The following is a 24,711-nucleotide window of genomic DNA, read 5'->3' as shown; positions in this document are numbered from 1 at the left end:
ACCCAATCCCGGCATCGTAAAGTTCTGCTGCGGAAGAGGGGATGCTAAGGAGATGGCTCAACTTAGATAGCCCTGTGTTTTTCCAATAATATTTTCGCCATGGATGCACTTTGGAGGAAATCTAGAAGCAGAGGACGGCTGCTTGTGTTTGCAGCAGTCTTTGTGTGGTATGCAGGGTCTGTGAGCTGTTTCGGTCAGAGCCAAGACAGCGAGTTTACGTTTCTGTTGCCAGCAGGAAGATCCGAGTGTTTCTTTCAAAACGCAGTAAAGAACGGTACGATGGAGGTCGAATATCAGGTAACTGTGTATGGGGGGTCCGAAGAAATAACCACTCAATGTCTACACAGCTTATTTCATAATAGCAGCGATAGCGGAACATGTTGTAGATGCCTTGCGTCACTCCTTTCAGCTAACGTTAGCTGGCATGCATGCATGCATTGTGCAGGTATTTTAATAAGCCACCATTAACGTCACATTGAAGAATCTGAAGTTATTACCAATGCATCTTTTGTTCCACATTTTCCTGAAACGGTAAGCAAGTCAAACCAAACCAACACGTCAAATCAAATCTAATTTATCTGCCACTGTTTTATAAATAAGGTGCTTCCCGAAAGTCAGATGCTTTCCCTGTACAGATCAATGATAACAAAATAGCGTACCGGAAATAACATAAAGATTTTAATCAGTCACGTGTCTGATGGTTTCAGATCCTACTGTTCGAGATAAACCCGTGATGCCAACTCACTGTAGTTCTTGACCCAGCTGGTACTAGGACTAATACTAGAACTAGTAAAACCATGGTCTAACAACCCCCATGGGAAATGTCTATGCCAGTAAGAAGTGTGTAAAACTGACAGTGACTCAGATCTCAGTTCAGACAGTCTCTTCATACTGATTCATTGTGATTCTGTGTGATGCAAAAGGAAAGAAAGAAGAAACAGTGAAGTTTTCCTTTTTAAAAAAAAAAAAAAGTTTGTGAGTAAAAGTGTTTAAGAATCATGACCAAAATAATTATGAATATGCAGTAGTCTTTGCTCTAAATGAGCAGCTCTATTTTCTTAGGATTCATTGTTTGCTGTGTAAAATCAGACAGCAAAGAATCAGCAACATCACCAATCTCATTAAACGGCAGAAATATTAAACAGTATCTCAACAATAATGTAAAAATAATATAACAACAGAGACCAGTTGGAAAATCAGCTGAACACAGAAGTAGAAAAGTAACTGTTGGGCATGGTATTAAAAGTTGTATGCTGCAGAAAAATTACAAATTGCGCAATATACAAAAAACAATGTGGGACCCAATGTTGTGAAATTATATTGTTCTAATTAGATGATTTAGTCACTGATCTAACTTGTTGCTGATTCATGGAGGAAGGCATTATATTACCTTTATGACTGTCCAAACAAGGCAGCACCTTGCAAGTATCAGTTTAAACAGGCTTTAAGACAGGAAGTAATACAAGTCAACCTGTTGTTTGTTTAGTGGGAGAGTCCCTCTTGAAAGTGTTAGTATTAGTTTGGCTAGAGACTTTTCTTTTACTGCAAAATGTTTGACATTTGAATTTGAAGGTGCACAATGTGCTTATGTGAATGTCTATTTTTCCAGGTAATAGCAGGTGCTGGTATGGATGTAGACTTCACAGTAGTCTCCCCTCAGGGCATCCGGCTCATATATGAGTCACGACGCTCTGATGGAGTCCACGTGTAAGTGGCCTGAATCTGTGATCATTCTTCATATATACCCTGTGGGTTATTACAACTTAGTTTATATTTGATATTTGCACTCTCTGTTCTTTCAGGGTGGAGCCCACAGAGGAGGGAGACTATGAAATCTGTTTTGACAACAGCTTCAGTCGCTTCTCAGAAAAGATGGTGTTCTTTGAGATCATTATTGAGGGCCAAGGAGGAGATGTGGGAGGAGATGATGAGTGGGCGGGCTTAGAGGAGCCTGAGGGAAGCCTTCTTGAATACAAACTGGAAGACATCAGGGTGAGTTTTAGCTTTTTGAATTCAAACAGAAAAAGGGCAAGTTGCATCATTTGTTCCATTGATAAAAATCCTTTTACTGTCATTGATACCTTATTGCGTAATTAACGTCACCACTAGGAATTTAAAAACGCCGCAGCTTTTTTTGTCATCAGTTCCACACACCTCGTCTGGTTTTACAGAAACTTTCTTCAGAGTGTGTCGTTTGTTGTTATAAAAATAGTTCCCAAGCGAGGAAGTTTGGACATCCTCACTCAGTCCACTTGAAAATGAGTCATCATTAAAAAAATAAACTCAAGTGAATCATAAAACACACAGTGAATGCTCAAAACTGTCATCAAAATATTTACAGTGTGTTTACCGATTCACGGCGTAAACTCATGCATGCTGGAAAGCGGCTTTTCATTGACTCAAAAGGATACGGTTTTTGATTCGTTCACATAAATACTGTAATTTTTATAGTAATTTACTGTTATTTAATTGCTTTTTTACCTTAACTGCTGTTTGTATCCTCTTCCCTTTACTTTAATAAGTTATTAGTAAAATTAGTAATTTAGTCCCAGTTTGTGGGTAATGTAGACACTGTGATGTCATCCATCGCAGTGTCTGGGTTTAAAGCTTCAAAGCATTTTGGACCCCTGCAAATGCTGTCTGTTTGTTTTTGAGGCTTAAATTCACCATATTTGGGCAGGAGATTGTTAGTGCTCTGTTATAGGCTACCACCAGCAAGCTTGGTTAGCAACTGTGTTAATACGGAGTACGCGTGTGGCACACCGACACACATATGCCTACCAATCATAGCTAATTACAAGCCAAGTGAAATACTTGAAATTCACTCATAAAAACTGGAGAACCAACTCCTTGGATGGTCTCACAGGCAGACATAGCATTTGCCATACAGTCTATTAAAAATTCTCCAAAAATGGCGAAAAAAGCACAAACACAGCGTAGCGGACCAAGCGAAGCACAGGAGCTACAGATTAGCCTGTGTCGGCGTGCCTCTTAGTTCACATGGACACACTCATGAAAGAATATTTAAAAAAAAAAAAAAAATCCACGTTAGTTTAGTTGTGACAAATGGGGCAAACTGTTCATAGAGACCAAAGTCACTGTAAACATGCTTTTTTAATGGTGTAAACTTGGACATTTTAACATGCGAGTTTGTGTTGACTCGCTTTTGGAGCTTCAAGTGGCTTAAAGAGGAATTTGACTATTTTTGGCACTATTTTGCCTTGGCTTCGTTACTTAGCCCTGGTGTTTGCCACTTGGTTTTAGTGTTCTTTGACTGGCGTCCTCTTTTAAAATTACATTACACTGTTTAGGAAAAAAATCATTTCATTAGAAATACTACACTTTGCTTTTAGTGTGTGACATCTGCGTCACACTAAGCATGTTGTAGGAAACTCAAAATAGTACAAATTAAATAAATATTTCACAGGCTCCAAAATTATATATGCAAGGGAAATGCACACTATGACAAATGGTTATTTATTTACGTTATTTTACCTCACCGGATATTAAGGGAGGAGAAAATAAAAAGCAACCATCATACAGAGAAACAGTGGGTGAGAAGAGGACGGGAAGATACGACACTGAGAGATGAATGACTTGATCACATCTTAATAAAGCCTTTCTAACATGTGATCATGCGGTCATTTACAGTTGATTTACAGTTGACTTACGACGCAACTTTCCATGGTGGTTATACAGACTTAGAAATTAGCCACAACTTAACCATGTGTCTGAAGCAGCGTATACTCTGACACTCATCTGTGAAGCGATCAGATCATTAAAGTATTTGAAGAAAAGGGAACTGAATTTCGTTTGGGTTTTGAACACATTTCAAACTATTTTATTTAACCCCACTAGAGATGATGGAGAGTCCCATATATGCAAGTACAGCTTATGAAACTGAAAAGGCCTTTTAGTTGAAAGGTGATTTTTCAAAAACCTGAAAGATGTCCAGCTGCTTTCGACCAACACTTACTACACATACTAGTATGCTTCTGCTACTAGCCTCTACTTGGATAGTGTTTTTAGAAAAGGAAATCATATGTCTTTTACCTGTTATTCTTTGATATTCAGTTCGAACAAATTATGCTTGAGCTGTGAGACACAGACAGGCAGGGGAAGTGGGAAAGTTTTAAAAGACAAACTAATACACTCTTGGTTTGTTTTGTTTTTGTGGGATTTTGCTGACGATATAGAAAATGTCAAATAACATCTGCTTCAATCTTTAGGGAGTATTTGCCAGTTTTGAAGACTTAAATACTGATGCACCTGCTGGAAAATCATTGCCTACTTGGCAAGTCAAACTAGTTAAACTAAACCACACGATTGCTGCATGACGTATTATGGGTTTTCTAGCTGACAAACTTACATTTGACATGAACTGAAACGGCACAGAAAACGCATCTCTAAGTTCTGTTTTGACACCAAAATGGAAGTTTAGAAAAGTCATTAAGCCATTTGCAACTTCTATTTCTTCCACTTTACCAACTACACAATTGAAAGCTCGGTACTTTTGAGACCAAGCATAGCCTGTCATTTTTTCCCCTCTCGTTTCTTTTTCAAATCCCTTAAATCTTTGCTCCCTGTTGCTATCCATGTTTTCATGCCGGGCTTCATTCCCCTCAGGAATCCATGGAATCTCTTTACAAACGCTTGGAGCGCAGCCGACAGATGCAGACGGTGCTGCGCGCTTTCGAGGCACGGGACCGAAACCTTTTGGAAGATAACCTGTGGAGAGTCTCGTTCTGGTCGTGTGCCAGCGTGGTGGTGATGTTGTGCGTAGCTCTTACACAGGTAAATAAACATCTCAGCTTCACAACCTCAATAAGGAAAAATGATTTGTTTTGTACTTTAGGCAGACACTTTTCAAACCTGATATCCCGCCATCTTTGTTCACAGGTCTACACAGTCCGCAAACTGTTTGATGATAAGCGGAGGGTCCGCACATAGAGGGGTTGTTTTGAAGTAATACATGACAGATCGGGAAGAAAATCAGCTGAGAACAAGGCATTTGGTTACCCATTCAAATTATTACTATTATGTATTATTGCTCTTATAATCCACATGGACACAAACAGTCACAATAAATTCTGCTGGAGTTGTATTTAATTTCTGAGACCTTGTTCCACATTTCTTTGTGAGCAATAAGTAACATTGTTACACCCTTAAGGGTAACCAGATGAGTAAAGGGTTTAGGAAGTTTAGGTTAGTTAGTCATTTCTGTCATTTAGTGCCTTTAACGTCAGATCTTACCACAAGCCATCGAGGAAATGTTGTCCTGTTGTACTGTCCCATACTTCTGAAACTGTGTAAAGGTTTTGGGAAATTTTCACCAAAGGTGTCATTACCTTTGAAGGTCAATAGTGTGACAACACTTAACAATTGATCTGTGTAACTTCTTTGACTGCTGGTTTACAGGGGATAACATTGTGCAATAGTGTTGCTGGCTTATTTGTCCTCAACAGATCCTGCCATCGTAACAGCGATTTTAATTGTCATCACTCCAAGTGTTTCCTCGGTTTTAGCCTTAGGGATGTTTTTTTTTCTTTCTTTGAGAGGTTACTGATTTATTGTTATGTGCCATTAAAGGACAGCTGACATACTTACAAATAAAAATGCAGAACAAGAATGAGGGATTATTTTTAGTGATTAATGATGAAAAACACGTGTCATTTCTATTTTAGACTTGTATACATGCAGGATGTATGTGAATGTAAGTTCATGTATATATCAGGATTGTTACATGCATGTTTGGTTTCTGACATTTTGGCTTCTGGGGAATCAGATCAGCCTTTTTTTTTTTCTTCTGATGTTTGTGTGTGAAAAGAATGTAATTTTGATTCTACTCAGCTTTTTATTTTTTACCAGATGCATTGTGTGTGAGATACTTAAAAATCAAGTTTTCATGGGAGTCACTGATCAGAATAAATGCATTTTTACACAGAAATACTTTGATGTGAGGATTTTTTTTCGGGATAAAAAGCAGCTGCAAACAGAACTGATTAAAGAATTGTCTTTATAAATAAGTCACATGATGAATTCCACATCAGTCTTGAATGAATAACATGCAGTAGATCAGCATGCCAAGGTAAACACACCTAGTAGGACAGTTAAGCTAAATGTTATCACAAAGCTTTGCCTTCAATTTACTTTTATTTCCTCAGGTTTGATAAACATTTCTGATAAAGAACAAAACAAATAATTTTTTCATGATTGCTACACAGTAAATTAAATAATAGAAATACTAAGTAAACTTAATAGTCTACTTGAATGTACAGAGGATGCCAGCATTTCTCATTCTAGAAACCAACGCATACAGAGTGTCAACTTTTGTCCAGCCACGACTTCTCTTGTAATGTATAACCATTATTTCTGCATGCACTTGTTATTTAAGTGTCTAGCTTAACAATTATACGTAGGACAATCTTCCTCCTGCTGTAGAGTCTGAGTTTCCCTCACCAATGGTTGGGACGAGCAGGGACTTGCGGTGGCCGCCTGTATTAAAAGATCACGAGAAGAAGAAAAGATTTTGGGTAACGGTATTAGTAAAACACAGCGGACAGAAGAAAAGGTGAGGAAGAACAGGATTGCATACCTTTAGTAATTCCTTCCCAGCTACATGAACGGCAAAACACCAAAAGCAACTAGCTTTCATCATGCTTTGCAGAAGATCTTATCATGCCGCATACAGAAAGTGAAATTTTTCTCTTGGTCTCCTAATCTTACAAATCAAGAGTTCTTAACCTCAATTCTGTGTAAAGGCTGTCACAAGAGGCATGTTCTGCATGTTTCACTCTTTGTGCAAAAAAAAAAAAAACTTGAGAAAAGTAAAGAAGAAGCTGCAGCCACCAAACACTTGTCTTTTTCTATTCATTTATTCACTCCATCACTTCATGAAGAAGAAGAACGTCTTCCTTACATTTTTTTTCCATTATGGCTTAGATTTTTTTTAAAGTAATTATAATTTCTTTCTTTACTGTAGGCACTAATGAGGATGAACAGTTGTGGGAGGTAATTGTCAGACTGGGTGTTTGACTGGGTAAGTTCACTCTTACCTCAACTACTGTATATTTATTGTTGTTAAACCAGAAAAAACCCCACTGCTCCAGCAGCAGTGGGGTTTTTCCCTCTTCTGTCTCTTGTTTACTTGGTCTTTAAAACAGAAATGGTAAAACCTTACCCATAAAAACTTAATTAGTCAAAATTATCAAGCATATAAAATACTGGTCACTCTAATTTGTATAAGCCTGTTTGAAGCTGAGAAAAATTGAGAGAAAAGTGCGGTTTTACTTATTGAGGCGAATAGTGTGTAAAATTGCGGACAAAATATTAGCAAGTACACATAATACAAAAAGTTATAAATTGTATTGTTGTAAGACACATTTCAATTTAAATGCACAATGAAAAATTCAGCCTGACTTGCTGGTTCCACACTTTTGAGCCATTAAAGTCATCAAATTTATCCCTTTTCATAATACTAAATGCAGGAAATGTCATTATGTACTTGTTAAAAAAAATCTCACAATTACATACAATATGCTTCTGAAATGCACAGACTGAAACAGCATCAGATTACTACTTAACAGTAGTCTAAAGTTACAGGAAAAAAATTAGTGACTATTTCTGCTTAAAAGAAATATATAAGTGTAAACAAAGTCTTTAAGACCAGATAAAAAAAAAGGTTTCTAATCAAGAAGCGAGGGCTCTGAAGGACGTATGATAGTAGGTCGGTTGGGAGCAGCCGGTGGTCTTCTGCTGCAGGAAAAGAGAGGAGAAGAGGTATTGGGGGAAGGGAAGGGGAGGAAACATGCAAGGAAAAATATTATCAGAAGGTCATGCATCAGTTTTTCCCAAACCACCAACAAAAGCCTGAGTAACACATAGTGCAGCCCTTCACCAAATGTTTCAGTGCAACTTTCCCCAATACCAAAGCCACACAAAAAAAGCTTCAAGCTCTGTATGTGTGTGTCTGTGTAGTTTTACCTAGGAACGCCCGGTGGCAGCGCTGGAGGCACACGGGCCGGCCTTGATGGGACTAGAGGAACAGAGTTGGGATCGCCTGGAGGCCGGGAAGGCACGGGAGGTCCAAATGCTGGTGATGGGTTGACAGCAGATGGAGGACCTGGAGTGGCCCCCCTCACCCCCGGGGGTCGGCTGGGAGGGGCCCCTGATGCGGTGCCAGGACGGGATGCTGGAGGACTGAAAGAAAGATACGGAAAGATATTTAATATCATGTCAAAAACAAATGTCATATATTTAATTTTAGCATAGCATATATTTAAATAGGGTAAATGATACTGTCTTTTTTGATGTTCCAGCCGACAGAACTCATATTATGTGACTTTTATACTTCAATCTGTTTCATTACTGCAAAAAACATGAACATAGTTGGATGCTGGTATAACTGAAAATGCTCTTTTGCATTGGTGGAAAAAACAGTCTTTAGCTGACCTCTGCTGGACATCTGGAGTAATAAAATGAGTCAAGCCTAGTTTGTCTGTTTTGCAGAGAACTAACATTACTTTGGGATATTCAGTGGTTTGGAAACATTGAAACAAATCAACAGTGACTACATGTCTATTAATAGTAACACTGGGTCTCTACCTGGTGACCACAGATGTCAGTAAATTTAGAGTGAACTTGTCTTTGTGTTGCCCAAAACACAGATGTTGTGGGTACTTCCCAAATCACATGAGTTCTTTGTTAATACAAGTGTGAAAAGGGTTTTAATTATTATTAATATAATATTATTAATATGTTTTTTTATTTCCCTGTATTATTTCCATAGTCTCAGCAGCTTTGTTTTATCTTGTATTTAAGTTTTAATGTAATATTTTATGTAAGTGTTGTGTGAATTTGTCCAAAATTATGTTGTACCTTGGCTCTTTGGCAATCCAGGTATCGTCGACAGGTGGCGGGACTGGAGTAGAAATCGTGGTGGTGCTGATGTCTCCGATGAGGACCAGAGCCTCTTTCAGAGCGTGGTACATCCTCAGCATCTCATCTCTCCTCTGAGCCTGCTCCGCTGACTCCTCCATCAAGCTGCCCTGGTCCCCTGCAGAGTACAGGTAGGCAAGCAGCTCTGAGTGGATGAAGTCCTTGGCCTGGAAGTGCGAGTGGGAAAAGGGCAGCAGTTTAGAAAACTAATTCTAATAAGATTTCCACATTCCACATTTGAAATGCTATAAATAATTTTGAGCAGGACTCTATAAAGTTGCTTTTTAGATAAAGTGCAATGTTTAAATTATTATATAATTATTCCCAGCCCCCCTTTTTAACACTGTTTTAGTCTTTGCCAACTCCTGAGGGGAAATGTACGACTCTTTTATCTGTACCACTACACTCAGCAGCTGTCTGCTTCCTGCCTGCTTTGAGTAAAGTCTCCGACTAATGTTGAGTCACAGCAGTAAAGCAGTAGACATACGTTGTTGATCATGAGATGCATGATGGTCTTGGGCATGAGATCTCTGATGGACTTGTTGACAATGCTGATGTATGAGTCCACAAGGTTGCGGATAGTCTCCACCTGTCGCTCCAGCTGCGGGTCCATGGACACGGTGTCGCTAGAATTAATCGCATCTTCATTCTCAGTCTGCAGGACACCAGACAGATGGACAGAGACAGACGAAGCAAAAATGACCATGAATAGCAGGTGTCTTTAGATAAAAAGTTAACACATTTAGAAACACCAATTCTGGACTGTACCAGCAGAAGGGTACGATGCAAAGGTATTTCAACACAGCCAGGCTTTCTTTTGTGAGCTAGCTTTAAATAAATATATGAATAAAACCTGCGTCAGAGATAAACGATAATACAATTCCTTTGTGAATCGAGAGTTTCTTCTTCAGCCTCTGTGTGTGCTCACATGAAATGAGACTTGGTGAAAAAGGCACAATAGTGCTAGGAATAAGTGAAGTCCTTGCAGATGGTGGTTAATTATCATGAATTTATAACATTATATTAATTTTAACGCTGCTGCTTTTCACTTCTAATGTGACAGCTGCACATTAAAGGTGTGAAACTTTATACTTATACGTAAAAGATTAAAAGATGTAGGTCTGACACTTCCCCATAGTCCAATTAAGGAGACATGTAAATGACTTTTGGGCAGATCAAAGCAAAACTGATTTTGCTGCTCAAATATTCCATTTTTATAGCCATTTTTAAAATCTGTCTTCTATAGTTGAAGCTGTGTAAAATGGATTTAGCAGCAATTTGTCAAAGATAAAGATATTTGCATGTTGTTCCTGTGACAGTGCAACAGTTTGCAATGCACTGTTGTGATTGTTATTGCAGTTTCCTTCAGTGTACTCTGAACATAATGCTTTGTAATACTCACCTCTGAAAGCACTAGAATAAACGGTTCCCCAGTTTTCTAGATTGTAAGTGTAACAATGAAATACCTGGTCCTTTTCTGGGTAAACACCAGCTCTCAGGAAGGAAGCCTTCCAGCTGTCAACATCCTCCTGAGTGTCACATGCCAGTTCAATCTGACGCAGGTCTTTGTACACATTCCTGTAAAACAGACATGCACAAACTTTGACCAAAGATCATATCTAAAAAAACCAATCCCAGCATCACTGTAATGATTATAGACGATTAAAGCATCCACACCTCTGTTCAGTATTGAAGATGGCAAAGACGTGCTTGCTGGACATGAAGCTCTTTTCCAAATCTCTCAGCTTCAGGTTGTCAAGAGGCAGCATATACTTCTTTTCCTTTTCCTGATAAAAGAAACAGTTATGTATTGACAAGTTTAAAAGTAGACAGACTGAAATGCATAAAGTTATTTCAAAACAAACTCATTCACTGCTCGGAATAACTTTAAGACATTTCTTTAAACGCACACGTAAGATTTTGCCATTGTTGGCATGCTGTAACTTCCGCTTTACTCCAGTAAATTATTACTTAACCTTTTGTCTTTGAAAGCAGCCTTACCTCTTCGTCTTTGTACCAGGACAGAGACTCGGCAGTCAGGACAAACCAGTATTCCTTGGATCCCCCTTTCATAATGCTGATGTTGATGGTGAGCCAACCTCTGCGGATGACCTGTACACAGTTAAGTCCAACAGTTGATTAAGCTGTACAGACAGGTGATCAACAGCAAGCGACCAGAATGGTAAAAACAAATGAAACCTAAACATATACCGAATAAATGCCCCAAAAAATGCCACAGCAACATTAAAAACAGCAACATAGCAGCCATGCTGGTGTAACAATGTTCTTAATAAAAAAAAAGGAGATCACTAAGCAATCAGATCAGTCCGTACAGCATCAATAAATGCACCACAAAGAGTACAAACAAGTGATAATAGGTTCAAATGGAAAGTCACCTTCTTTGCATCCTTTTTACTGCCAGACTGATGAACAGGAAGACAAATGAACACACAGGGATAATGAGCAGACGTATGCAATACTTGAAATCTGGTTGGCGTAACCATAGATGGATTGCACAGTTGGTGCGTCAGCCTTGCAGACAATTTGTTACAGTGGATAGCTGTGACAAATTGGTTCAAAATGTAACTTTTATAGACCACTAGTGCACGAATTTCCCAGTATAATTAGTCATAATTGCAGATATGTGTCACTGTTAATTACTTAAAGTCTTAATACTGCAATTAAAATGTGATTTTTAAAAGAGCCTGTAGTTCAGCTTGGAAGGGATTACTGATGGCTAAATTTCATTAATCAAATGTGCTGGAGTGGAGCTACAAATTTCTTGTTTGTTTCTGTGGAATGGTCACTGACACAGCAAAAGAACTGAGCATCTGAGCTGTGAGCTACAAAATAACAAAGCCACAGCTGTTTATGCTATGGCAGCAGTTTGTATCAGTCTATTCTGTTAAAACACATCCACACGGGCATCCTTTATGATTTGGCCAGTGGTTTTCAATTTCTTTGTGCCTGACACACACGGAGAGAGCTTAGGTACATTTGAGGCACATTAGTGGACCCTGGACCTAGCAGGAAACCTACAATCTCACTCCGTTGGCATTTTCTTCTGGTTTCAATCTTTCTAAGATTTCTAAGATGTCATGATTGATTTCCAAGCGCCTCTTTAGCTAATTTGGCACCATATCAGTAATCAGCTTCTCCTGACAAATGATGCACTGTTGGGCTTCTAACGCCTGTAAATCCTGCTGAAACTGCAAGTTTACAGACAGTTTTTCTACTTTCTTTAGGTATCGGGTTGTCTTTACTGGTTTGCTGCAATTTACTCCAAACAACAAAGTTTTTCCAGAATTTTTTTTTTAGTACATGTGACTGTGAACTTATCGTAAGTTTAATAAAAATTGTCCCAAATTCCCACACATCAACTTGCCTTGTGTATACAGAACATTACAGTGAATTTTAAAAAAGGAAGCTGTAAGTTTTTTTGTTTGTTTGCTTTTTTTTAATGACAGCTACTCCAGTTCTCATAACACATCCTTGTTAGTGTAACTCTCACTTCCCAATTCCTCTCATCACGGAGTACAAATCTTGCTTCTCGGCATGGTCCGAATGACCATTCACTCTGCACCCAGTGAAGAAGGAAGTGACAAATGGAGACGTGGGGGCTTCATACTTACAAGAATCTCTCCCTGGGCTATTTAAAGGAGAACCACAAGAAGAGGCAGAGGAAAGGGAAATTAAGGGAGAGTACTAGAGGGCCACAGACAAGAGTATGAACATGTGACGAAACAAGGTAGTAATGGCAGGAGAGATAGGCTGAGACAACATCAAGAAATGAAAACAGAATAACAGCAGATGGAAGCAGGGTCTATGATGACATCACAGAGGCATGTGCACTTTAGATGAGGTGTAGACTGTATCTTTGATCACCTGATTGGGCATGGCTCGCTTCTTGGTGGCATTAGCAGCAGTCCTTTGCTGGGCGCTGTAGGAGGCAGATTTCATAACATCAGATACAGAACTTTTTTCAAACGGGGAACAGATGACGGAGAAAGTCAATAACTGTCACTACTCTTGGAATCTTTCATGCAACATAAAAGAATCTCAGACATCAGTTTCCTTTTGATCAGTTTGCTTTTGATATATTTTTTTTTATCTTTAACCTCCTAAGACCCGAACTCTTCCACGGCATGCATTTTTAATTTCTCTTTGATATTTGGGCTGATTGGGGCCGGATGAATGTAAAAACAAAGAATTACCAGATTTTTTTTTTACCTTATTTTTGTTTTTATGACAAATAAGAGCCACATATGAGGATATTAGTTTAAAATTTTGATTTAGAACAGTAGCAGTATAATGTCCTCGTAAGTGGATATCAGGCCCTTGTAGAGCAAAATTGAGTATTTTGGTCTAAATAACCCAAAATGTGATGTCCACATATGTGGACGCCAGGTCCTAGGAGGTTAAGGCAGAGCAGGATGAACTGTTGAGTAGCCTTTAAATGCATTTGGGTTTAGTAGAATTTCATTTTAAACTAAAAGGCAGAAAGATTAAACGCTAACCAAACCAAAATATATTTACACAAAATGCCCACTTTATTAGCCGTTCAACTGCCCATTAATGCAAATATTTAATCAGTCAGTCACTTTGCAGACAGTCAGTGCATTTAGGCATGTTCGAGCTGACCTGCTAAAGTTCAAACTGAGCATCAAAATTGAGAACAAGGTGGTTTAAGTGGCTTTGAATGTGGCACTATTACATGTGTGAGGCGAGCTTATCTGAGTGTTTCAGAAAGTGCTGATCTACACAACCATCTCTAAGGTTTACAACAGATGGTCCTGAAAAAAGATAATATGCAGCTGACGACAGTTCTCTGTGAGAAAATGACTTGTAGATGTCAGAGGTCAGAGTAGAATAGCCAGACTGCTTAAAGCTGATAAAAATAACCACTCATCACAACCAAGCTATGAAGAAGAGCATCACTGAGCACACAACAGGCAGAAGAACAGGAAACTGAGGCTACACCAAAGGACAATAAAAGACTGGAGAAATGTTGCCTGGTCCAGTGAGAGTCCGATTTCCACTGCTGCATTTGCATCAGAAAGTTGTGTATGCAAAATTCTGATGCAAATGCAGCAGTGGAAATCGGACTCTCACTGGACCAGGATGAGTAGGATGAATCCCTCCTTTTATTTTGCATAAACAACTTAAAAGGAGGGATTCATCCTACCATGTGTCAAACATTTAGGCTGGTGATGGTGTAATGGTGTGAGACAGATTTTCTTGGCACACTTTAGGCCCCTTAATACCAAGTGAGCATACACAGTGAGCATACAGAGGCTCCCTGAGTACCTTTTTATGATTTTATGATTACAATGTACCTGCTTTCTGTTGGCTGTTCAACAGGATAGAGTGTCATGTCACAAAGCTCAGATTATCTCGAGCTGGTTTCTTGAAAATGAAAATGAGTTGAATGTTCTTAAAAGGCCTCCACATTTACTATATCTGAATCCAGTGGAGGACCTTTGGGGAGGTGGTGAATAGATGGACGTGCAACTGACAAATCCAACTGTGGTGCTATCACTTCAATATGGACCAAAATCTTTGAAAAATATATTTTCCAGTGCTTTGTTGATTCTCTGCTATGAAAAAAGGCATAAGGTGGAGCTCCCAAGGCAAAAGGAGCTCCACCCTAGGTACTAGGTGTACCTAATACAGTGCCCAGTGACTAATCACCTACAGTCATGGCTAATGATTATGTTTGTTCATTGTTAATACTGAAATTGATGATTAAACATATGGTTTACAACAGTGTGACAAAATATCTATCACTAAAACAGCACAAAAAGAAAAACAAAAAGAAAAACAACTGCAAATTCTCACTTCTACAAATTCTGACACGTTAACTGACAAGTTACAAGAAACTGCTCTAGGGTAATTCCACTGACAGGTGTGAGGTAATCGGTGCCGCCCTTAGGTTGTATTTTAATTGTAAAGGTAAAATAATCCCAATAAATTTAAGTGAATGCTTTTTGTGTTGAGAAAGAATCTTAGCCTGTGTATGTATCATTTCAAATTTAGGCTTACTTTTTCCTGATACTACAGAACAGTTTGAAAGTTCCACACGATAAAGCTCAACATTTGATTGATAAACTCTACACACTGAATTGATCTTAAAGAGAATAAAGCTGTTTACGCAGATGCCCTTTCTCTCATACGGCATATGAGTCTGCTTCAGATGAGTTTTCAGTTATGGGTTTGTGTTTGGAGCACACAGGAGGTCACATGACAGCCACTTTCTTGCTAAATGATTTAAGACTTAGATGTTTTCTGGCAGCAACTAGTGGTGGAAAAAGGCAGATAATGTTTTAGCCACTACGATTTATCATGGAAATGGAAAGATTTTACTATCATGTATATAATTAAAAAGTGAATATGAACCCCCACATTTACTTATCCTAATTAAACTGAATAATCGATATTTTAAGTTGGTCTTACTTGGCAAATCCAATAAAGTCCTCATGGTTAGTGTTTATGTAGGACAGCTCAATGTCAATCAACAGCAGCACCTGCCAAAGAGGGCAAAACATGATGTGTTGTGTACACAAACAAGGCAAGCTTTATAATTGTTCAGGCAAGCTCCATCTCTAGCACGCACCTGGTCTTTGGTTTTGCTGTCTCTCTCTCTGATATAAGTGGTGACAATCCGCTCGGTCTCCTCTCTCAGTCGGGGGTACGAGGTCAGCTGTAGAAAGCACACATACAGAGACACATGCACTGCTGCAGACTGATGCAGATTACACACGGATACACTGTTACTGCATGCAGGCTCAACACTGTAAAACAATCTGTGTCTCCTTGTCAGCAGCTACACTCAACCAGTGACAGTTAAGTTACACCATGAACACATGTTTGAGGTCAGACAGCTAACACACAACACCTTAGGAGGCATGCGTTAACAAGTCCTCTATCAGCTTGAGATTTTTTCTTATCTATGAAAATGTAACCATATTATAAAACAGCACCGGGTTAATTAACCCCTTCCACTGCACTATAATCTCAAGCTCATAGAGAAACCAGGAAATCAGTGAGGTTAAAAGATAGGAAAGAGAGAAAAAACAGTCTGGAAGAGCATTGTGAGTGTCTCATTGTGGATGTGAATAGTGTAGAAAAGGTACACCACTTGAAATATACACAACACCAGCCACAGCTGTGCCATTTTAAGCAGCCACATGTCTTGTGAGAGGGGAATGGATTTGATATTGGTGAGGTAGTGTTAAATCACTAATCCCAGTGATGATGGGCTGAGTGGATTTCAGGATCAGAGTGGGAAGGGGCTCTTGGATTTGTCATTGGGGGTCCAGGGGAGCAGCAGGATGGATGTTCAGCAAAGCCTTCAAGCAGCGGGACACTGACAGGACGAGTTAGTTTATTGAATTTATCTGCTCTTTATCACTATTTAGTCTTAGCCTGTCTGTTTTTTCTCCTTCACTCTTCTGTCCTTTAGCTCTCTCTCCATAACCTCAACATGCCTCTCTGCTATTCATGTTTACCTTTTCAGTGCACTTCCTGATCAGGGTGACAAGCTCGACGACGACCAGGTCAACACATTTCAGACAGGGATCTTTCAGCTTAATGATCTGCTTTTTCACTATAGCTTCAAACGCCAAGTCTGGGGTGAACAGGCCTGTCCTGTAGTGATGCATCGTGGGAGTTGGAGGTTTAATATCAGGAGAAAGAGGAGGAAGTGTTGTATGTGCCATGGTGGGAGAAAAAAGGGAATGGTGATAAAAAAAAAAACAAAAGCCCATGTTGGATGGAATAGTTTGGGAAAACAAAGCATTTAAAGAGGGAATGTAAAGATGAAGGTTGAGGAATATGACAAAAGGGAAAAACAGGTGGTTAGTTAGTTCTACTTCATGTTCAGAACAGAAACAAGCTGCAGGTTGATGGAGGTTTCGGCTTCCTGTACATGTGCAAGTTAGCTGGTCGGCTTATATCTTCTTTGTCGCTGTAGAAACACGACATCAAACTGTGTACAGGCAATCACAATAAAGCCTAACAACTTTGGTTAGTCCCACCTTCATAACACAATTTCAACTTGCCCAAAAAGAGTTCCCCCCAGTGTCAGCTATATGTTGGAGTTTCGCGATTGAACAGAAACAATAGCATGCTGAAATTTAGTTCAAAGCAGGGCTTTGATTAAGTATAATCTCAGGAAGCAGCTGTGGCTGCAGACGCTGTCTCGAGCTATTTCTTCAAACCAGGCCTGCAGCTTGTTTTTTGCAAAGAACCTGTACAGGAATGTGTCACAGCCCGTCTATCTCTTACTACACAGCTCCTCAGAAACACCACTCCAATGCACTGCAGTACAGCCAGAACACGTAGCTTTATATTGTTTTCTTCATATCAGAAAACCTCAAAGCAGGATTATAAAATAGTTCTTTAAATTCCTGTTTCAGTTGTGCAATCCAAGAAAAAAATGTCCAGATGCACACAAAAATGGCTACTGTTGGGTGAAAAATTACATCTGGCAGTACAAGCTATGCATGAGTAGCAGTCGGGCAGGCGACCATGCAGTGATACCTTATTGGTGCACTGTCTGACTGTGTTGATGAGCTCCTGGATGACCAGGTCGATGCATTTCAGACAGGGCTCTTTCAGCTTAATGATCTGCTTTTTCACTATGGCCTCAAACGCCAAGTCTGGGGTGAACAGGCCTGTCCTGAAGGACATACAGACAAGACAAACATGGAGACATGGAGTAGGAGACACATGGGAACAGTGTGAAACAGGTACATACACACAGGGAAGGCATGAACGGAGAGTGGAGAAAAACAAACGAGGAAGAGCAGAGGAAAGAAAATAGACATAAGGCTGACAAGCAGCCGAGAGATTACAGGAAATGGTTACAGAAAAAAAAGCACATTATAGCCAGCACACAAAAGAGGGACACATAAAGCACGGACAGAAAAGAGGCAAGACAGGTGAGCAGACAAATGTGTGGGTTTTTTCACAGCCTGGCTCAACTTGCCTGACTCCATGGATGTTCTTGATGGCATAGCTGATCTCTTTCCTCAGCTCCTTCTCATCAAACTCCATCTAAGACACAGTGGATTTGATTCATTATGTGTATCATCGGTGATACTTGCAGCCAAACAACAGTAGCAACAGTCTAAGAGGCGCTTGTGTTCTTCGGGTAATTCAGGTGCAAATAAAAAATATATGACCTAAAAGAACTCAAAAAAACAAAGAAAAATAATTGTTTTTGAGAAAAGGGATGATAACACTTGTCACCTTCACTAGTTCAAAGGGAAACCGCTCATGAAAGATACGGTTAATCTTCGCTCCACCAGACAAGTTGGAAGTATCCACTTGATCTCCAGACCCCTCTATACACTTCTCAAAGTCCACACCAAACTGCTGCACCATCCTGCAGGTTTTACAAAATGAATATTAAATGTAATATCCTGTAGAGTTTTCATGCATCTGTGGATCTGGGTCTGTGGAAGTGGGTACTGACTGAAGTAACGCCTTTGTCTTGCGTGCCGGGTCGTCAGGACGGAAGTTTTTGTATTCCTCCACCTCCTTCTCCAGTGATAGCAGCTGGCTTTGGAGTTTACTGCGTAACCCTGGCAACGTGTCGCGGATGTGGTTGGTGAGTTGCTGTAAAGAAGTTACAAAAAAATTGTACGTTTTTATGAACACTTCTGTGCTATAAGTGACTGTCGTTGCCTGATATATGTGTTTGTATAATCAGGTGTGTGTCTCACTTGATTGAGGGACTTCTGGAGGTGTGGTGTACCCATGCGTTCTGCAATGTGCCTGTATGCAGGATGAGACAGGAAGAACTTCCTTTCAGCGGCTAAAGCGGCACGGATGTCTTTCTTCCCATCAATGTCCTTTTGACTGCGGTTCACCACACCAATATAACCTAAAGAAAAGTACAAACAAGGCACCCAGGGAGTTTAGAAGACCAGAACCACATCATTTTTTGATTTGTAGTCACACAAGAAATTTAATGGATTTACTAAAGACCAGACAGAATTCACAAAGTGGAACATCCCCCCACACTTTACTAAAACAACAGCACATGTGACTAAAAGGTTCTTTTGGTTGCTAGGCCAAATATGTTAAAAAATTACAAAACTAAATATTATACAAAAAGCTACATGCAGTTCCTACAAAGTTAATTTCTTAAACTCTGATTAAAACAGTGTTTGTTTTACATCAATTTAAAAAAGAAAACTCAAAAAAATACTCTGAAAGACTCAACACACACCCAGTAAACCTCTGTTTGAGCTCTTGCCCTTGGGGAGGAAATTCAGAGCTATTAAATCAAGGACAAACCGATTAAAGAACAGTTTCTTTCCTAAAGTAATTATCCCACCTAATGCTGAATAAATGCCCTTTGACTGCTGTTTTCGAAAGCAGTGGGAAGGCAATGTGTAATATGTGAAAAAACAAGAACACGTGACTGTGTTTTATTATGTTGTTTTTCCTTAGTTATTATGAATTTGCTTTCTTTTTATTGCTCTATTCTTCTACTGGATGCATTTCATTTTGTTGCTGTGGAAATGATAATGACAATAAAGTGTCAGAATCTGAAATAACAGGCAAAAATTGAAGCAAACCTTAAGTCAAAAGAGCCTCTTTGAAACATGAGCTGCAATTCCACCAATCCCCACTAGAGGCTATGCAGTAGCTCTTTTTACCCCTGTATTAAAATGTTCAAATTCTTATTTATCCTCCTGACAACCAGGCTATTCATTTATGACCTCTGTAATGGACATTTGCTTTTTTGACTCATTTGAGCTACTAAGTCCTGATGTACTAAATAGAGGACATCCTGGACTTTCCATTGATATCTCATGTGTTTGGATGGCCTCTTTTAGCTCCAAAGAGGCAGGAAATCACAAAAAAGTTCAGTGGGAAGATTCTTTTGTCCTTGGGTCTCAGGAGGGTGGAGTCAGGAACAAAATAGATTTGGTCTTTACAGTTAATCCCCCTGTTTTTATGGCAACCACATTATGCTTTATTATGTTTGTGGCTGTCTGAGTAATAGGTAGGTGTCGTGTTGTCTAGCATTTTACCCGAATGCACTCTAAAGAGCTGATGTTCAGTTATTCCAGTAATTAAGTATTAAATAGGATGCTAACTAAAATGATGCTAACTGTGGCTGTTAGTTGGCAACACAAAACTGTGTAAAACAACATCCTTTTACAAAGGAAAGTAATCAGCCATCTTTAAATGCACACTTAATCGGGCAATTATTTTGTATCATTATTAATATTAACTTCTATTTCATTGGTTAATGCAGCTTAAAAACTGTGTATGGAATCATCAGTCAAATCTGACAAATAAAATAAGATAAAATAACATTTAAAAAAAGCTTAAACATGTGGCTGACTTGCATGCTGCTACCGTTCATCTTATGCACAGGCTAATCCATATTCCAAAGGCCACTGCAGCAACCTAGGTTCAAGTTTATCACAGATTTTTTGCTCCATGTTTGCTAATTTTGCCTAATTCTTTCCCTCCTGGTAGTTCTTTTTCCGCCTCATTCAATTCATCAATTAATTTGGGATTATTTGAGAGACATATCTTAAAATATCTCTGGCTGTTGTCCCAATATAGTCATGCGAGGTTTAAAGAAAACAACAATATAGCAAAACCTGTTGTCCACAAAACAACAGGTGATACTGCTGTGGGTATGGCGTGGGAGTTTTAATGCTTTGGTTTTGTGTCCGTACCTCTGCGGAGCGGCAGAAGTTTGTTTTCCAGGATGTCTCGTGCATCTGTCCCCTCGTCCATCAAGTCCAACTTTGTGATCACACCAATGGTCCGCAGCCCTGAAGAAAAGTCGTAATTATGTTTTAGCATTCAGAATGATTTCAAATAAAAACTTATTGTCATCAGCATTAATAACTGTTGAATAACAAATAATTTGCAGTTGCTGTACAATCCCTGAAGTTGCTGCAAAAATTATACCGAAAAAGTTACAAAAAGAAATATGTAGATGTGTGTAGGTCCACATATTCTAAACATTGGCTTACCCTGAGGGTCCACCTCCTTTGCTATCTTGAGGGCATCTGAGTTGGCCAGGTCTGTGTTTGCAGGGGTAACAGCCAGGATCAGACAACTCTCCTTAGTGATGAACTGTAGCAACATGTCTCTGATCTGATGCTCAATGTCCTGGGGTTGGTCACCGACAGGCACTTTAGTCATCCCCGGTAGGTCAATCAGGGTCAGGTTCAGCACTGACAGAGAAAAGAGGGAACGGTGAAAGTGATCAGACGGATGTTGAGCACTGGCACTAAGAAGGCTGAGTTTGTAAAAGTGTGTGTGGTACCATTAGGGGAGTAGACACGGAGGTTGATGGGGATAGGGGAGATGCCTTTGTTGGATCCAGTGAGACGGTCTGTTTCCGCTTCGATCTCCTGGCGGACCTCATCAAAGTCCACAAACTTCCTTCCTTTACAGTGCAAGAACTCTGCATACTCTACATGGAGATAAACAAGTTTTAGACGGCAAGGAGAAAACCGAATGGACTGGAAAGAAACGGCACAAAGTAACACAGCTGTAAAATGTAGTGAGTGAAGCTCAATTAGTGGCATAAATGATGCAATTATTAAACCTGTATTGATATGGATTTAGAGTGCAGGATTGAAAACGCAAAACAATCCTGTGTGGTACATTTCTCCAGCTTTCTTCAAGAAAGACCAGATTTTCAAGAACTACTTCCTAACAACTGAGAAACAACTTGCCTGCTTTACTGTTAACCAGCTGGAGGATGAGAGGGCGACGGGTGACGATGCCAGATCCTCTGGGCAAAAAGTCCCTGAAGGAGAGAAGCAGGTAAAGTTTAACACAACAAGTAATGTTTAATGGACAGGCTTTTCTTTTTTTTTTAAGTTTCATACAGCGTTTACAGCACTTATGTTTTTTGCATTTCTTATTCTATTATACTTTATAATTCCTTGTGTTTAGTAATATATTTTACATAGCACTAAATCTACTTTTTTATTTGGTTTGTAACATTTTTCTGTCTTATTATCAGCTTGTACGGCATCTATGAAGTGATCTTAAAACCGGCAAATAAAAGGTGCTTTACAAAAAGGGCTTGACTTATAAGTAAATACAACAACAAAAAACATCAATTTCATTTTTAAACTATATCAAAATCCTACATATTTAGCATCCCCTACCAAAATAAGAGTTCATGGTGTAAAACAGCTTTCATATACCATTAACTGGAAATGCAGGCCTCCATCTGAGTTTTTGCATTATTAATGCAAACCCAAGATTGACTTGCATCCCTGTTCAATATAAATAGTGCAAAGACAAATAGATGTCTCCCACTGTTTGCCCTTCTCATTACATACACATTCATCACAATGGAAACTCCTGTCCGATAGAATCGTGATCATTTCCAGGTCACTGACTACACATCTCTCTGGGCCATGAAAATATGTCCTTATCTGTTTTTCTGTTTGCATGCCCAGCCAGCAGCAAGGTCCAAGTTTTATTGTAAGGATAAATAAGCCCTACGCACTAACATATAATGATTTGAAGCTATACACATGTATACAGCCTCTGCTTGTAGTCATTGCTGACAGCGCAGGGAGGAAATTGCACAACTGTGATCCCATCCTGTTTTTTTCTCTCTCTTCCTGTCACTTATGAAACCACAACATGAATCGGTTGAAGCAGCGGGTCATCTAAACTGGAATTGCAAAAGACACTGCTAACTGTTTTTTTGTCCTCTAAACCAAGTACAATTTAAAAAAACAACAACTGATGATTTAGTCCACCAACACAAAATTAATCATGAACATTTTGCATTATGATAATCTTTTCTTCTTTTTTTTTTAAACAAACAAAAATTTAATTTTGGGGGGTAATTTTACATTATAGCAAAATGTAAAAGGAACATTTTTTTCCCATTTAGTGGAGAACTAAAATAAGGGAAACTTGTCAACATTTTATAAACAATAAAATAAAACAATAAAATAGAAAAAAAAAAACCTACATCAATAATCGAAACTGTTAGCCGGATGTGTCTGACAAAAACTAACTTCCACCTTCGTAAAACAAGTAAACACCCCAATCTCAAAACGCAGTGCTTCATCTCTGAATGTCAGTGGAGCAACTAACAAACATGAAAACAGCTCTGTACTCTTCTGTGGGTATCTGGTGGTACCCAGTGTGTCATATACACATGACAGTGCAGCTGGTGACATCACTGATGACCCCAGCACAAACACATCAATGCCTCTACTGTCTCCCTCGGCCACTGCTTGGGACTTGGAGACAAAAGGAAACGGGGAAAAAGGAGACATGGCAGCCTAATCCACATTCCCGATCTCTTGAACAACAAATGAAATCATTTGGACATGTAGTCGATTAAAGTGGTCCCGTTACTTTGTTACTAAACTCAAACTGTGGATTAGGCCCCTATAACTGCATTACGGCCATGTCACATTCCCCTTCCGGATTTTGTTTCAAGCTATGTCAATGTGTTTTTAATGTAAAATACTGATTATTTTACACAACGTAATAAAGTGAGCAGAGTGCCTCAAACATATGGCAATAATGTAACAGCTGCTTTACTGCTATTTATCATCAAGAAGAATCATACACTGCTTACTGGAATTCCTTCTAGCTCATTCATCAGCCTCACAAAGAAATTCAACAGTGCTTAGCATGCTGAGAGGGCAGAGTCAAGGCATTTTCATATATATACGATGGGTGTAACTGTCTCATAATAAATGATCAATCCACGATGACTTCATCATAACTGCTAACAACCTTTACATACCTCACCCTTGAAAGTAAAACATTTACCTGACCTGTGTAATTTGAGGACTATGAAGCTATCTTTCTTTTCAGAATGAGCAGTCTCAAGGAAAACAGCCTTTGTAAATGTTTGACAGAATGGGCCTAATAGGAAGCAATGACTGGAAAGAACAGTGGACACAGATCTAATGAGAAAGTCACATTCTTGACTGTATAGTTCAAGAACATGGACGCTAAGACGAAAGCTTTTATTTTTTTTATTGCACTTTACTTTAACACTCGTTTTGTACGAGTTCTGCCAGTCACTAAACAAACAGCTGTGTTCTTGCGTAAAATGCGTAATTATCGATCGTGAATAGCACAGCTCCATAATGGAAATAATCTGTTGGAAAACTGGGAGGCTCCGACACAAAGACGCGTAACCAAGTGTTTAGCTGGCGACTTTTACGCAAAAGCTCTGTGTTGTTTTTATTAAAGGAACAGACTCCTGCCAAAAAATGAAAGTTAAGCTTCACAGTGTCAGTTTTAGCCAATTCTACATATTAATGGTACAACCTCCCAACGAAATTCTCCAACACGGAGCTCTTCCCTGCACTCTGACCGCCGACGACCGCTATCTGAGGCAGGTCCAAGTTGCAGGTCTGGCCGATAGAGCTGAAGGCGTCTTGGAGCTTGTTGATGAGGGGAATCAAGTCTTCCATTCCCCGGTTTCCCATAGCTGCAGCTCGGTCAGCTCAGTGGGCTTTATTCTGCTCTCCTCCACGGTCAAACAGGAGCCAAGGGGGTCTCTTGTCCAGCAAACCAAAAGTTCCCAAATGGCAGTGCAGTCTGTCACAGGCTCGGGGAGTTTATTTCAGTACGACACGAGAGAGCTAAGAGTCAGAAGTCCCACCAGCCTTTAGTAAACTCGCAAGAGTCTTAAATGTGTGATCGCATGATAAAAGTCGCCACATTAGACTGAAAACTTCTGTCATCATCCGGTCAGGCGACACCCAGCCTCCGCCGGAGATTGTAGCTCCG

The 24,711-nt window shown here is 39.4% G+C and overlaps 2 protein-coding genes across 5 annotated transcripts; one reads left to right on the top strand and one right to left on the bottom strand.

Annotated features, from left to right (window-relative positions):
* tmed1b (transmembrane p24 trafficking protein 1b) lies at window positions 1-5,947 on the top strand. The gene is made up of 5 exons (XM_005931356.2): window positions 1-297; window positions 1,610-1,707; window positions 1,803-1,992; window positions 4,627-4,794; window positions 4,900-5,947. Exons 1-5 carry the CDS (start codon window positions 100-102, stop codon window positions 4,948-4,950), a joined length of 705 nt encoding a protein of 234 aa, XP_005931418.1. The 5' UTR covers window positions 1-99; the 3' UTR covers window positions 4,951-5,947.
* Window positions 5,518-24,679, bottom strand: LOC102289117 (dynamin-2). 4 transcript variants are annotated; one of them, XM_042224527.1, is made up of 20 exons: window positions 24,247-24,679; window positions 21,660-21,733; window positions 21,245-21,394; window positions 20,949-21,152; window positions 20,646-20,744; window positions 18,666-18,826; window positions 18,416-18,558; window positions 18,190-18,325; window positions 17,927-17,994; window positions 17,479-17,617; window positions 15,551-15,637; window positions 15,391-15,461; window positions 12,823-12,877; window positions 10,939-11,049; window positions 10,615-10,724; window positions 10,404-10,515; window positions 9,425-9,592; window positions 8,878-9,104; window positions 7,984-8,199; window positions 5,518-6,495 (listed from the first exon to the last, which is right to left on the bottom strand). In XM_042224527.1, the coding sequence occupies exons 1-20, from the start codon at window positions 24,405-24,407 to the stop codon at window positions 6,456-6,458; spliced, it is 2,532 nt and encodes an 843-aa protein (XP_042080461.1). In that variant the 5' UTR covers window positions 24,408-24,679; the 3' UTR covers window positions 5,518-6,455. The 4 variants fall into 4 exon arrangements, with proteins under 4 accessions (XP_042080461.1, XP_005931419.1, XP_005931420.1 ...); XM_005931357.2 differs by lacking the exon at window positions 5,518-6,495 and adding an exon at window positions 6,953-7,755; XM_005931358.3 differs by lacking the exons at window positions 5,518-6,495; window positions 17,479-17,617 and adding exons at window positions 6,953-7,755; window positions 16,446-16,584.
* Between the last annotated feature and the right edge of the window lie 32 nt (window positions 24,680-24,711).

Source organism: Haplochromis burtoni, unplaced genomic scaffold, assembly GCF_018398535.1.
Source record: "Haplochromis burtoni strain Fernald_Lab_line unplaced genomic scaffold, NCSU_Asbu1 Contig_140, whole genome shotgun sequence".
Classification (NCBI taxonomy): domain Eukaryota; kingdom Metazoa; phylum Chordata; class Actinopteri; order Cichliformes; family Cichlidae; genus Haplochromis; species Haplochromis burtoni.
Note: the sequence above shows the minus strand (reverse complement) of the source record. Positions and strands in the feature narration are given on the sequence as shown.

What these genes read in the sequence shown, in the direction of transcription:
- tmed1b (XM_005931356.2), top strand. Translation starts at nt 100, where the DNA reads ATGGATGCACTTTGGAGGAAATCTAGAAGCAGAGGACGGCTGCTTGTG. An exon ending in CGATGGAGGTCGAATATCAG is followed by an intron (nt 298 to 1,609) that starts GTAACTGTGTAT and finishes CTATTTTTCCAG; the next exon opens with GTAATAGCAGGTGCTGGTAT. An exon ending in ACAAACTGGAAGACATCAGG is followed by an intron (nt 1,993 to 4,626) that starts GTGAGTTTTAGC and finishes CATTCCCCTCAG; the next exon opens with GAATCCATGGAATCTCTTTA.
- LOC102289117 (XM_005931357.2), bottom strand. Translation starts at nt 24,407, where the DNA reads ATGGGAAACCGGGGAATGGAAGACTTGATTCCCCTCATCAACAAGCTC. An exon ending in AAGACAAAGGCGTTACTTCA is followed by an intron (nt 18,326 to 18,415) that starts GTCAGTACCCAC and finishes TAAAACCTGCAG; the next exon opens with GATGGTGCAGCAGTTTGGTG. An exon ending in GACTTTATTGGATTTGCCAA is followed by an intron (nt 12,878 to 15,390) that starts GTAAGACCAACT and finishes TGCCTCCTACAG; the next exon opens with CGCCCAGCAAAGGACTGCTG.